The 13,593-nt window shown below is 40.1% G+C and overlaps 1 protein-coding gene across 1 annotated transcript in view; it reads left to right on the forward strand.

The window, feature by feature from the left end:
• iqgap2 (IQ motif containing GTPase activating protein 2) overlaps positions 1-13,593 on the forward strand; it is a 76,142-nt gene that overhangs the window by 3,893 nt on the left and 58,656 nt on the right. Inside the window, exon 2 of the mRNA XM_072664522.1 lies at positions 6,189-6,288. Within this exon, the coding sequence (XP_072520623.1) occupies positions 6,189-6,288 (100 nt within the window). The remainder of the gene's footprint in view (positions 1-6,188; positions 6,289-13,593) is intronic.

Consider the following 13,593-nt stretch of genomic DNA (forward strand, 5'->3'; position numbering starts at 1 on the left):
ACAGTGTGAGGTCTCAGCTAAGATAAGCAGTCTCAGTCGGTAATGTTTGAGTAATTTCAAAACATAAACCAGTCGCAATCCCATCGTTTATCACTGGAAAAGCACTGAACCACATCTTTACTGTACTGTAAATTAAATGTTTGGCGAAAAATTTGAATAAGCATGATTTAGCACTTACTCCAGGCAAGGCATGTCTAGTATCTAGCGCTTGTTATTTTAGGTCAGAACAGGAGATGCTAGGCTAATGCTGCTAGACTAAGACTGTCACCAATCTCTTCTCTTCAAATACCTGCTTAAATGTCCCTTAACCCACTTGTTTCAGTGTCAGTTGCTAAGAAAAAAGGCCCCCACAGTAGTGATTACAAGTGTGTTGGTGCATGCTTGAGCACAAATGGAGCTCTAAGTTATTGGTTGTAATAAGGAGGGGCGATATGATAAAAATATTGTATCATGATATTTAAAGACATTTCACAATACACAGACAGATTTTTAAAACTATTTATATACTGAGTACAGTGATTTCTGTTCAAAATGTGCTGCACTTCATCCAATTACCCTGGACTAATTACACTGTTTATAATTAAATATGACTGACAATATTCTCAATATGCTTAGAAAAGTATATCGTACAGTAATCAAATTTATCTCGATAAGCAAGTTCTTAGAAGCCAGTCATATATAGGCTGCTGATATAAAGATAGAAAGATGTATGACTTTGTTTGGCAACAGAAAAATACATCATAAAAGCAATGAACACACATGTTCTGTGTCACTGCATAAATGATGCATGGTGCTACCCTTATTGTTGGATGTACTGTGATGGTATACATATTCTGAGGGTGTAAGCTCATTCAGATTGAGTTATTTGTATCGCTACTATAGATAAACTGACACAGACAACTAAACTGATGCATATACACCATATTGTATATGCCTATAAATGCATATAAACCATCTCCAAATCTCCACAATGACAATATTTTAATAGTTAATGGAAGTCAATGTGATTAGATTTTGTTCCAAGTCATTTTGGAGGGATTGACAACTTCAAACTGTGTCAAAAAGTGAAAAAATAACAAAAATGGAGATTATGGGACAGACCCAATTAAAATCCAGGAGGTTTCAGCTTGTTAGCAGTGGGTAATTGCATTATTTACATACATATATACTAAGGCATATATCAGAAACAGCAGCAATGGTTTAAAATATGCATCATCATCATTATACAAATCATTGGCAATTCATAGAAAATGCTAATTTTAATTGGTTCTTTCATCTGCATGAACCTAAAAACCCTTCTTATCCTTAAAAATATGAAGACTAAGTGCAGAAAACCATAATGTGTAACCATTTCCATTAACTGCTCCGCATATACACAACATCCAGCGTGTAGAAGAAGAAGAAGCCGCAGAGTGTGGACTGAATAATAAACAAATCTGTGCTGTGTCTAATTGATATGATGCTGCTTCAGTAGGACATACTGTATCGTTACAGCAGGCGGTAAGCTGTGGGTGGCTTCAGCTGTGTTTACCTGCTGATCATTTACTCCCGCTCACGGCATCTCGTGTGATGTAACTGCTAAACCGCCTTTGTTGTCGTCTTTTGCAGCGAGGTGTCCACTGGATAAAGGACAGCGCTAGAGCTGAACAAAGGGACGGCACAGTGAAACCCGGCGGAGATTAGTCTGCAAGCCGCAGCATGTACGCTGGGCCTGAAATTGTGCCGGCCTGTTGGGCATTACGAGCCACTCATTTACAAAAACAAAGGCAAGCACGCGATCGTGTGTCAGCAAGCTTAATTATTGTTAGTTGAATAGGGCTTGGGAAAACAGTTGGCGCTGCGCTGGCTCCCCTTCTGTGCACTCGTTCTTTGGCGTTAAAGCACAAAGTGATGCAACCCGCACACTAATCCAGGGTTCATGATGGATTACTTTCATTCTGTAATATTTAGGAGATCAGTCGTGGACCTGGACACCATGAAGATCTACCAGACTTGTTCATGTTCATAGATTAACAGTGTAACATACACTGTCTGAACAGTCTGAAAGCACATTAGCAGGTCTGTTAGACACTACTTAACAGGCTTTGAGGCTAATGTGGTAAAAAAAGGAGTATGAGAAAAATGCAGTGTATCAAAATATCACAATATTATATTTGCATTGATTTTTTTTTAATTAAGACTGGTGGCAAAGAGTGGTTGATTTTGTGTTGTGTTTAAACTAGCGATGCCCAATCAGGTTACTTTGCCCCAGATCCGAGTCTCTTAATGCTGAGTATCATCCCATAGCGATCTGATTATCCTTTTTTATTATTATTATTTTCAGTATCAGTTTCTACAATTAAACATTCAGGACTGAATGACTTAGTTTAGTGGTGACTTTTCTTAAAATGACCGTATATATATATATATATATATATATATATATATATATATATATATATATATATATATATTATAGTGTTAATATCTTATAATCCAGTCTAACCCTCCTCCCTGACCAATCAGCTCCTAGCTCCTGTAAAACACTGCAGTCAAGTCACTTCCTGTGTGTGTGTGTGTATGTAGAAATACACACTCTGGACTGATATCTGCTGTTGTTTGCATAGTGTGTGTGTGTGTGTATTACAATTAGGGTTAGCCTCCTCTAGGTTCCAGATGGGCTCTTCAGTGCTGGTTTATAAACAGCGTTTTTTGGATTTCTTGGATTTAAACAGAAATCCATCGAAAAGAAAGCAAAAGTTTGGTCACATGGATGGTCAGTACCTAGTAACGCCCTCTTTGGCAGGCGTCACAGCTTGTAAAAACTCATTATAGCAGCTAAGATCATTTCAGTTCATGTTTAGGGGATTTTCACTCATTCTTGGGCTGTCTTACAGTGCTCAGTTACGCAGTGCTCTTCTAAGATCTACCCACGTGCCTAACTGTTGGAGAGGGGTTCTTTTTTTTATGTAATTCTGCACCTTTTTTGCATACCTTTGCTCATTGTTTAAGGTTCAGGGTTTAAGCAGTATGAAGGTTAACACAACCTCTTTCTGTTATATTTCCCAGCGTATCCCAAGGAACTCAAGCCATATGTCGTGCCATCTAAACTAATCTGTGCTCATGAAGCCAGTCATATAGGTAGTCTTTAACACAGCTGCTCTAGCAGGTGTTATTTTGAAGGTAACATGCTGTCTGTAATCAAAGGCATCGTGGTTGGCAGTATGTCGACACGTGTGTGAGGCATTGATGTGGCTGAACATGGTAAAGCCTCCATAAGAGCCAGACACTGGCTCCGCCCAGGTCACATGAGGTCGCTCATACCGTGTGCACGAGAGTTACTGTAAGTACGAACAGTAATCTGAGAATTAGGGCTGTTCAGTAGTGTATATAGTGCCGTACAGAATGATATGGAAAACTCAGTCCACGTGCATTCAAACTGTAGTAGCAAGAAACAAGAGAATCTGGCTGTTTTGCTGTAGACCCAGTCACATTGTAAACATTGTCTGTTTTTTATTTCATTACATTTGATAGCCTACAAAATACATTTTACAATTATTTATATCACGCTAATTCAGGTAGATTTGCTTAAAATTGACTCGTTTATAACAAACGTTTATGTATCGGCATCTGCGGATACACTATGTGTCCAAATGTCTGTGGACACCCTCTCTAAAGAAATACATTCAGCTACTTTAAGTTGCACCCATTTCTGACACAGATGTGCAAACACAGCTTGTCTAGTCCCTGTAGAGAATTATTGCCAATAGAATAGGACTCTCTTGACTAGGACTCATGGACTAGAAGGGTATATTGAGCTGTGGAGCTGTGGAACAGTGTTCTCTGGAATGACGGTGCTTCATCCAATACTTTTGGGATGAGGTGGGCTGTTAATCATCCAACATCCTGACCTCACTAATGCTCTTGTTGCTGAATGCAGTCAAATCGAAATGTGTCCAAACTGCAGAAATTGCAGTTAACCTACATTCATTGTCAAAAGGGTTGTATATAGTACTGCACAAAGGGCCAAAAAATAGTATTTTCTTAGTAATTGAAGATATATTAAATCAGACAAATAAACACCTAAAATTTCAAATAGTCGGTATGGTTATATAGAACCACTGCCTTTCATAAAGAACCTTTGAGGAACCTCTTTTTTAAGGTTGTAACCTGGCTCATGTTTTAATAAAGTTGAGGGCAACTTCTCCTTGCCTTAACCTTCGTTCACACACAGCGAGCAGGATCTGCTCAGCCAGAAATAAAGGGATTTAGCTCTGCTTAAGAGAGGGGGGGGGATCTGGTTAGAAAGCAGGTAAAGGTCAGTTTGAAGCAGATTTACCCTGTTTCATAACTTGACCCTGTTTAGTCATGACTCACTTCAGGGCAAGAACTTCAGGGCAAGTTTCTCCAATGTCAGATGACCAGCGGTGCCTGCCTAATGACACTGGACAGTGGTGTAAGGGTCAGTGATGGATATTGGACTTGCTGAGTTTAACGTCTTCAGATGTTTATCTTTCACCTTAGTTGAGATGTAATTTTCCATATTGACTTTTTAACCCTTAAATTAATACCTTAAGGAGACAGCAGCCTGTGGTCGCATTCATCCCCTTTTTACTTCAGATAAGGGACAAAATATAAAAAATATGAAACATAACAATAATAGATACAGCCTGTAGTGAATTAAGCAGGAAGATGTAAACAGTGAACACACACTCATAGGTCATTCTTTATGTAGGGCTGTTAAAAAAACAACAACAACAACAACAACAACAACAAAAAGCAGGTTTAGAGTGGTCCATCACACTAAGGCACTGCCCGAGGACCGCTGGTTCGAATCCTGGGTCATGCTGCCTGCCATCAGCAGCAAGAGCCCAAGAGAGCACACTTGGCTTTGCTCTCGCTAAGTGGCTAGATGGCTCAATCACTTCAGTGTGGTGCTGGTTGGCATGCGCTTCTGCTAGCATACGATGCATCAGAACTGTGCTTTCCTTCGAGTGCGTTGGTTGCCTGGTTGCCTGGCGACATTGCATCAGCAACATTTTGAAAAGAGGCGGTGGGTGGGTATGCATGTGTCGAAAAAGGCATGTGTCAGTCCTCACCCTCCCAGTGTTGGAAGCGTTACATGGGATAAAGGGCGAGTACTAATGAGTGGGTTGGGCAGCTGGCCATCTACAAATGACAGTAGATCACAGTTTCAAAACTGATGTCATTAAAGTACAATAAAATGCTTCAGTTTGTTCCACTTAGGCTGTTTTTGACTGCCGTAGAAATAACAGCCTTTGAAAGAAGCAGATTTGAAAGAAGCAGGCAGGTCTTCTTGCTCCTGTAAGTCATTTGCATTTGCTGTAGTCAGATGCCAATCAGCTTGAGCTAAGTTTAGCATGGCATGCTGCTAACTTGCTTACAGCTTAACGACTTCCAGCTTAAGGTTTTCAGTTGTGAAATTTGGTTGCACATTACCATGGCCTACTGCATTTTCTTTTTAAGACTGCATGCACCGAAACGAAACACCGCTACGCCATTACAGTCCCCTATTGAGAATTGTACAGGATGTTATTGTTACTGTTCCTTTAAGAATGGTATATGTAAATAAGCTCTGTTTAGAGGGGCATCCCTGCTGCATTGTACCTGCTAAAAACCCTGGACTGAAATTCTGAATGGGTGAATGGGTGGAGTTAAACTGCTGAATAGGATGTTAGTAAGATGGTAGGTTGTCTTCATGACATCATAAAACCCATCTTTCGCGCTGTGTGAAATGCAGAGTGAATTTACATTTACATTTACATTTAAGGCATTTAGCAGACGCCTTTATCCAGAGCGACTTACAAAAGTGCTTTGCTATTTACCCAAGAAAAACCTCAGCTAGTTTGAATAGACTAATAATGTAAAGATACCTCTAAGTTTAGACACTACTAAACACAAGTCAGTAAGGTGACCACTCTGCTATTTGCCCAAGTACTCTCAGAAGAGGAATGCAATGGGAATTGCCTCCACATTTCCTCTATATAATTATCATACCTAAATTAAATTAAATATGCTTTCATGTAAAGAATTGACTGCCTAGATGTCCCTGAATTTTTTAGTGTGCTGCTGCTGTATTAGCAGACCCAGAGCGGGTCCTTAGTTTCACGGGTCCTTAGTTTCACTCTTTGTTGGTTGATTTGTGTGCTTCACTTTCCAATTCCTATTTCCCTTTGTTTATTCTCCAGCCATTGTGGACGATGAGAGGCTCTCGGCCGAGGAAATGGATGAGAGGAGACGACAAAACATCGCCTATGAATATCTTTGTCACCTAGAGGAGGCCAAGCGGTAAGTTTCTTGTGCGTAGGTTACACACGCCTCTGTTTCTGCAAACAGTAACAACACAGTCCACCCTGGTCTACTTATCTGACTGCTCTGATTGCATTCATGAGGTTTATGGACGCATTATGAAAATCCGCTGTTGTGAAGAGATTGTAAAGTGACTTAATGGCATTGTCTCACTGAACCACATCTAACTGCTATTGCCATGTATTCACTGTAATGTCAGCATTATGAGAGGTGGTGGAGGGTCAGCCCAGACTGTTTCAAATAAGGCACACCATTATGATACGTTACATGAACACATGTTTACCATAACTGAGCTCAGGCCAGTCATGGCAAAATTCAGTAAAGGGGCCATTAGAGCATTATCAGCTGTCGATTGTATTATGGAGAACATGACCCACATGTGAGGAAAAGCTACAAAGGACACTGGAGAAGACCGCAGCAAGCATTGTCGTCAGAACTGCGCGATACTCCGTCTGACCTCTTAGCCCAGATATTCTGGATAAAAGACGACCACTTCCAAGTCAGAATTGTGAATACGGGAGAGCGTGATTTACCGGATTGCTTCCTGAGTCATGACTCTTGCCTGTAACTCTGTGGCAAAGCCTCTGTTCTGGGAATGCTGTCATCCTGCATTAGGATTATAACACTGGTCACTAATCTGCCTCTTAAGGAGCCAAAGGCATTACATCCCGCCGTTCTGCTAGATAATTGCGAGTCACAGATAAAGGCCTGACAGGTATTATAAAATGTTTGACTCCTGCTTTGCCACAGCTTATCTATCAAGGGAGTATAAAAGAGTGCAGATTTTCATAAAGGTGCTTAATTCTATACGTACGAAATACATGGCTAGAACATGTCATCACAATATTTAGTGTATTTATTTTCCTGTAAAGTCACCATGTTAGAGATACAGGGTTTTGTCATGGCACACGGCAATATATGAATGCTTTCTGCTACTTTAAGTTGCACCCATTGCTGACACAGTTGTGCAAATGCACACATACACACACAGCTTGACTAGTACCTGTAAAAAAAAACATTGCTAATAGAAAAGGACACTCTAGAGCAGATAAACATGAATCTATTGGCACCGTGCCTAGTACCAGGTGTGGGCTGATCACCACCACCACACCTCATCCCCAACTTCCCAGATTATTCCAAAAGTATCGGCTGGAGCGCCGTCCATCATGCCAGAGAACACCGCTCCACTGCTTCACAGCTCAATGCTGGGGGGCTTTATACCCCTCTAGTCCACGCCTGGTATTAGTCATGGTGCCAAGAGGTTCATGTTTATTATCTGCTCAAGTTAGTCCCATTTAATGGGCAGTACCTTTCTACACACACTAGCTGTGTGTGTGTGCGCATATTTTATAAATGCATTCATTAGCAGGGGTGTCCATAAACATTTGGACATCAAGTGTGCTAAGACAGGAGCAATGTGATGCTAACCTGTTGTCACACTGCCCACCTCTTTGAATAAGCTCCCTGTGCTGCGGCACAGTGCAGCGGAGAGCAATTCGCAGCTCGTCAGCTGACAAGCACACTTTTTCCCACACCTTCTCTCCCTCCCCCACTACACCGCTTCACCCGGAGAGACTTTGTACCTGCTGACTAAAGTAAATAATACACGTTTACCCATGTGTGCTTTTTAGATAGGGGTCCTTTTGGGAGAACTTTTTTTTTCCATTACTGTGTGTGCAGTCGTATGACGTTAAAGGCCTAAATGAGTTTACTGCAGGATGTAATGACATGACGCTGATTAAGAACGACTGCTGTCCTGCAGGTTGCGGCGCAGTTAGCTCACTTCCCAGACAACATTAAGTCTCTTATTTCAAACTCAGCTTCTGCTTTAGCCCCGTAATCAGATTATTTTTATATAGGCTTTTAAAAACTCTGCGAGACGTTACTGCCTTTACTGCAGTACATCGTAAAGCCAGTTGTATGTAGTCACATGTTTTGTATTCCTGTTGATTCTTAGAGAGTATGCTTTCTAGTAAGGCTGTAAAACATTTAAGGAAAAGTGCAGTGAAACATCAAATTAACATGATATATCACTGACATACGTTACAGTTAATTAGCCAAGACATGTTTGATATCTGACTTTTACTTCTTTAGTTAAGAACAGGTGGTGCTGAGCTAATGTTGCTAACAGATACTGGATTTGGAATGTCACCAACCTCATCTTGAAAAATGAATTATAAAATTTTAATGTGTTTGCTTAGTGAAATTACATTAATAGCCATTATGTAAATATTTGAGGTACAATTGGAGGTACATTGCCATTGTAATGCCCCACTTTGTAGCGCCACAGTGCAGAGGTTAACAAAATAGTTACTCTAAATGACACACTTTTCCACTGTGTGGCCAGTTCTTTTGGAAATAGATATGCTCACAACTTCTTAGTTATCTAATAAAGAATTTCATTGATTTATTGGTTATTGGCTATTTGGCATAAATTTCAGTACAGTATATATTTAGGTCTTTTAGTAGGAAGAAAAGTTTGTAGATCTCCCGGAACAGGCCAGTATTTTCTATGAATCACCTTCAGTTGAGATAAGTAAAATGCACTTGCCTGGACTTGTTATTTTCAAAATTGTCAATTCCCATGAACATGTATTTAGAGTATGACTTGCACTTGCTGTACTAAATTATTCAAAATATTTCCATGAAATGGCTCCCCAGTCAAAAGCACCAGTGTGGACCAGATTTTCAGAGAAGTTATAAATGAGGAGACCAGCCACTGGTTGAAATATGAATGGGAGTTCTACCAGAAGACTCCAGAGGCAAGCTTGCAAGATAAACAAACTGCAGTCTTGACAAAATCTAAACAATAAAGTAAGTAGGGAGCTGACCCAATCGGCAGCCGGATGGGTCCAAACTGGTTGTACGCAGGAAAAAGTGAATTGGAGATGGCATTAGAGACTCCTGGTAGAACTTTAATTTCTCGTAACTCTCAACATAGCGCCTGTTCATGGATAAAGTCCTGCCTTTCAAAATGAGGCAATCAGTCTGCTGGTTACGCCACAAGAAGAGAAAAGTCAACTATATTGTGGCACCAGTGAGGAAGCCCCCCTCCAATTGCTTCAAACTATTTATGAGGTCTAATCTCATCAGTGGTTTAAAATATGAGTTGAGAAATACGGTAATCCGACCTTCAGTTTCCTGGATTTTGGTCTCTCCCTGTTCAATGAGATGGGAGCCTGGTCTTGTGTGACTGGATTAACTGCTCAGTGGTGTGGCAAAGATGGCTACTGAGTAACTTTGGCAGTAATCAGTCAATATTAATCAATCAGTATTAATCAATATTTGTTGGTCACCACTTTGGTTTGTCACTATGCAAGTCATTTAGTTTATCATTGAGGAATGAAAGTATTGACCAGCTGACTGGTTGAGTTAATTTGGGTTTCCGCATGTCCTGGAAATTAAGAGAATTCCTAGAAATGGTCTAAAAATATGAGTGAGATCCTGGAGAAGATCAGCTATTGAGCCACTCAGATAATTAGCTACTGGTGTCATAACTTTGCTAGCTAGCATGGGCAGCTGTATTGAGACTAGCTGCATTCCATTTCCCAATTTTGTGACCAATGTACAGTTTGTTTTCTTCTGCTTTATAGAGAATTGCATCATAAAAGATGCAGTAACCATGTATAGATAGCCAGTTCATACTGAGAGGCTTTTTAGCAGCCCGGTGTGTGTTTGCTGTCATATAGGGACGTTTTGGAAAAGATCCTCCTGCAAAAGTCCTGGAAAATGTTTTCCTAAAAAGAATGGGAACCTTGCAGTATTAGGCCTGCATAATAAGGCCTGTGGTCTGTACTGTGACTTCACTGCTACAAGTTACAGCTGGGATAGACCTTAATCAACTACACTGATTATAGAATAATTACCATTATAGTCAGGGGAATAATATTAATTATCTTGTAACAACAGCATATGTGAAGGTCTTGGATGAAGGTCTGGGATAGATGGTAACTGAACACTTTTGCTAGTCGATGTGTTGGATGTGGAAGGAAAAGGCAGACCTGAGCGACTTTAACAAGAACCGATTATTTATGGCCATTTTGGCCCCTTCCAGATAATGCAGTCATTCAGCTAAAGACGGATCCTAACTGGAACCATATTTCTGTAGAAGACATGTCCACTAATAACAGCTCGTATTACCACTCTAAACACTTTCAGTTAGAGTTTCAAGTGTCAAAAATACTCTCCAAAAGTGGGAGTTCAGTTGAGACACTCATAATAAGAGCAAGGAAGAGACATGGCTGCCACTCATTAGCAAAACTGACTAACCTGACTGACTACTGAGCAACATTTTCATATGCAATGCTCCCAACACTGTTAGGGTGGAGTCCGACACACGCCAGCCACCACCACCACCTGCAAAGTCAACTGCCAATATCAAGAGGCAACCAACACAATCGGAGGAAAGTGGCGTGTATGCACTGCACTAAAATGCCATTCAGACTAATGAATTACTGAAGGTTGCTTTGAGGTCACTACTCCCCTTACACTTCTTCTTCTTCCTTCTACCTCACCTGAAAATAAGGGTAGCTCATTCCTTCCTCAATCCACGTGCAGTTTCTATATCCACCACTTCCACAAAATCTTTAAACAGCTCACATTTACTAGCCTCCCACGTAGTCCAGACCTCCACTGGACTTCCAACTATGGACAGCTGTGGCCTCATAAGAGATTAAACTCACAATCTCGTAATGTTTGTTCAATAAGCTGTTCCTTCAACCTTCACACTTCTCCTTTCGTCCTTCCCACAAATTTTTGAATGGATATTGGATATATAAAAGAACACATGTGGGTAGAGCTCAGGCAGGTCAACAGAAACTGAAACACTTTGAGACACCAAGGGTGTCCAAATCTTTGTAACGGTAGCATTTATGGGGATTCTCCAGCTATTAAGAGGGTGGTTGTCATGTATGGTTAAGAACTGGACCAGTTTCATAGTGAAACTGCCACCAAATGTCTATATTTATAAATATACAGTAATCAGAATATGTTGTTGGTCAGTGAGTTATTTATATGTTGGTTTAGAAGAACCTAAAAATGACTCAATGTGGTGAGGAATCATTTCCAGAGCTCTCCCCAAGGAACACACTTTATTATTTAGTTACTGTCTAGTCCGTACAATTCACACCAGCCACTGTGTAGATGTGCTGGGTTCCACCGGAAGGTAGCTGTAAATACTGAATATACAGTAAGAGTTTAAATAAGGTAAAATATTATTGTCATTGTTGTATTTATTCCCAGTAATTCTCAGTCATTGTTGATGTAGTTAAACTATATTACTATATAACTATATTAGAAATATAATTTATCAAATAAAGTGCTAAATGTTTACCTAAGCAAAAAATGCTTACCTAAAGCTGCTTGGAGCACTGCCTTGAAATTTTACTTGAATTAAATTAAAGCTTTTGGTTGATTTTTTTTTTTATTGAAACCATCAGGTTGTTGCTTAAATACTTCTAAACCCAAATAAAACCCTAAAATCGTAGTTTTCCCAAATACTCAACTGCGTTCATTATAGAGAAAAGTTTTTCTATTTTCCTGTTGTTCTGCTTTGTCTTAAGAGGACAAATCTATTTTTGCTTCATTGTGTTTCGCACATCCTTTGATCACCGCAAACTAGCTCTGGTGTTGGACGTTGTGTAATCAGCAAGGCAGACAAAGCCAAGACTTGCAACTGAAAGTGAAGTGATGTTGTAAGGGCACAATCTCAACAGTAAATTTCTCTAAGTGACAGAACAAACTGCTCGATGTTGCCAGCTTGCGAGGGAATTACTCCCACACATGTTCTGGTACACCACTGGCTCCTCTTTAGTTCACCATCATAGGCCCCAGATGTGATATAGGCTTTCAAATCCCAGCTTGGCATCAGAATCAATAGCTTGAAACTAGTGATCCAGTAAATCTCTTTAAGATATTTTCAGAACAGCTTATTCTGCAATAGACCCAAAATCCAGCGAGTGTTCTTTGTGCAAACTAAAATCAGAACAGTAGGAATTTGTATTTCATCAAAAGTTGAACCCCTCAGGTTTGATTAGACTCATCAAGCTATCATCCAAAATAAGATACAGTAGAATGGATGCACTGTTGAGTGTCTGGAGTATCTCCAGCTGATCAGTTTGTGTTGACAGAGAGCGAGGCTTGTGGGAGGTGGCCGGGGAATTGCTGATGCGTGCTTGGGCAGCATGTTGTCTCAGCCACTGTTGATCCAACTGTGTTGTTTTTAATTAAACTACCCTTTAAAGTGGTGGAGAAGGTCTACAGGAAGTGGGAAGATGTTGAGGTTGATGGAATTGTGAACGTACATGAACTACAATGTCAAGGGCTGAAGGCTTCTGTGTGAATGCCTAAAACCACAGTCATGCCCCTAAAAATAATGGTTCCTAAATGTTTTTATTATGTATGTACGGTTCTAGGATCCTTAACTGGTGTCGAACCTTTACATGAAAAACAATTTTTTTCTACAACGATAAGCAAGAAGAGGCTGTGGGTTACTGTAATCATGGGTAACGGTGACCTTAGGCACAACTCCTCACCCATGATACCTCAGCCTCTAGTAGCTTATTGTGTTTACAGAATGTTTGGAAAATAGAATATGATTAAATATGCAAACTTTTAATAAATAATTCAGGTAACTAATAATAAAGTAAAGCAACAGAACCCGAGAGGCTAAAATGGGCCTGTAGGCACAAGCTGAAGGCAAATTATCTGGAGAGTTCTGTTGTTTTTACACAACAATTTAGCTATATTTATTTTACAATTTAGCTATACATTGTTTTAATGGTGTTTTTTTAAGGAATTTTTTCAGCAATTCCTTCCACCAAAGTATAGTTCCTCAACAAGTAGCCTGTTGCAACATCACAGTGTTAATTGCACTTACTGTACAGCCTACAGCTTGCTCTCCAGCTCCTCAAACACACTGAGTAAATGGCTAATTCCAGGTTATTCTGCTGTCACAGCTCCAAACTGAAAAGCTTGATTAGGAGCAATGACAGGGTTTGGAAACCAGTGTCTAAATCAGTGATTACACTCTTCTTCACAATCTGACCAAACCTGTAGGTCACTGTAGGTCAACCAAAGTCTTGTGTGAGTAAACTCTAAACATTTGTTTTTATACATTTTCACATAAATACGTAGTCCTTATTGAATTTGAGTAAAACAAGTGATTTGTGGAACAAAGGTCATTTTATGCCTAAAACAATCACACTTTTGCTGTTCCAACCCTGGCTAGTGCGCCCCCTAGTGGTGGACAATTCCGTTCTGTTGCGTCTGTATCCAGACCTCAGT

The sequence above is a fragment of the Salminus brasiliensis genome, chromosome 20 (assembly GCF_030463535.1).
Source record: "Salminus brasiliensis chromosome 20, fSalBra1.hap2, whole genome shotgun sequence".
NCBI classification, from domain to species: Eukaryota; Metazoa; Chordata; class Actinopteri; order Characiformes; family Bryconidae; genus Salminus; species Salminus brasiliensis.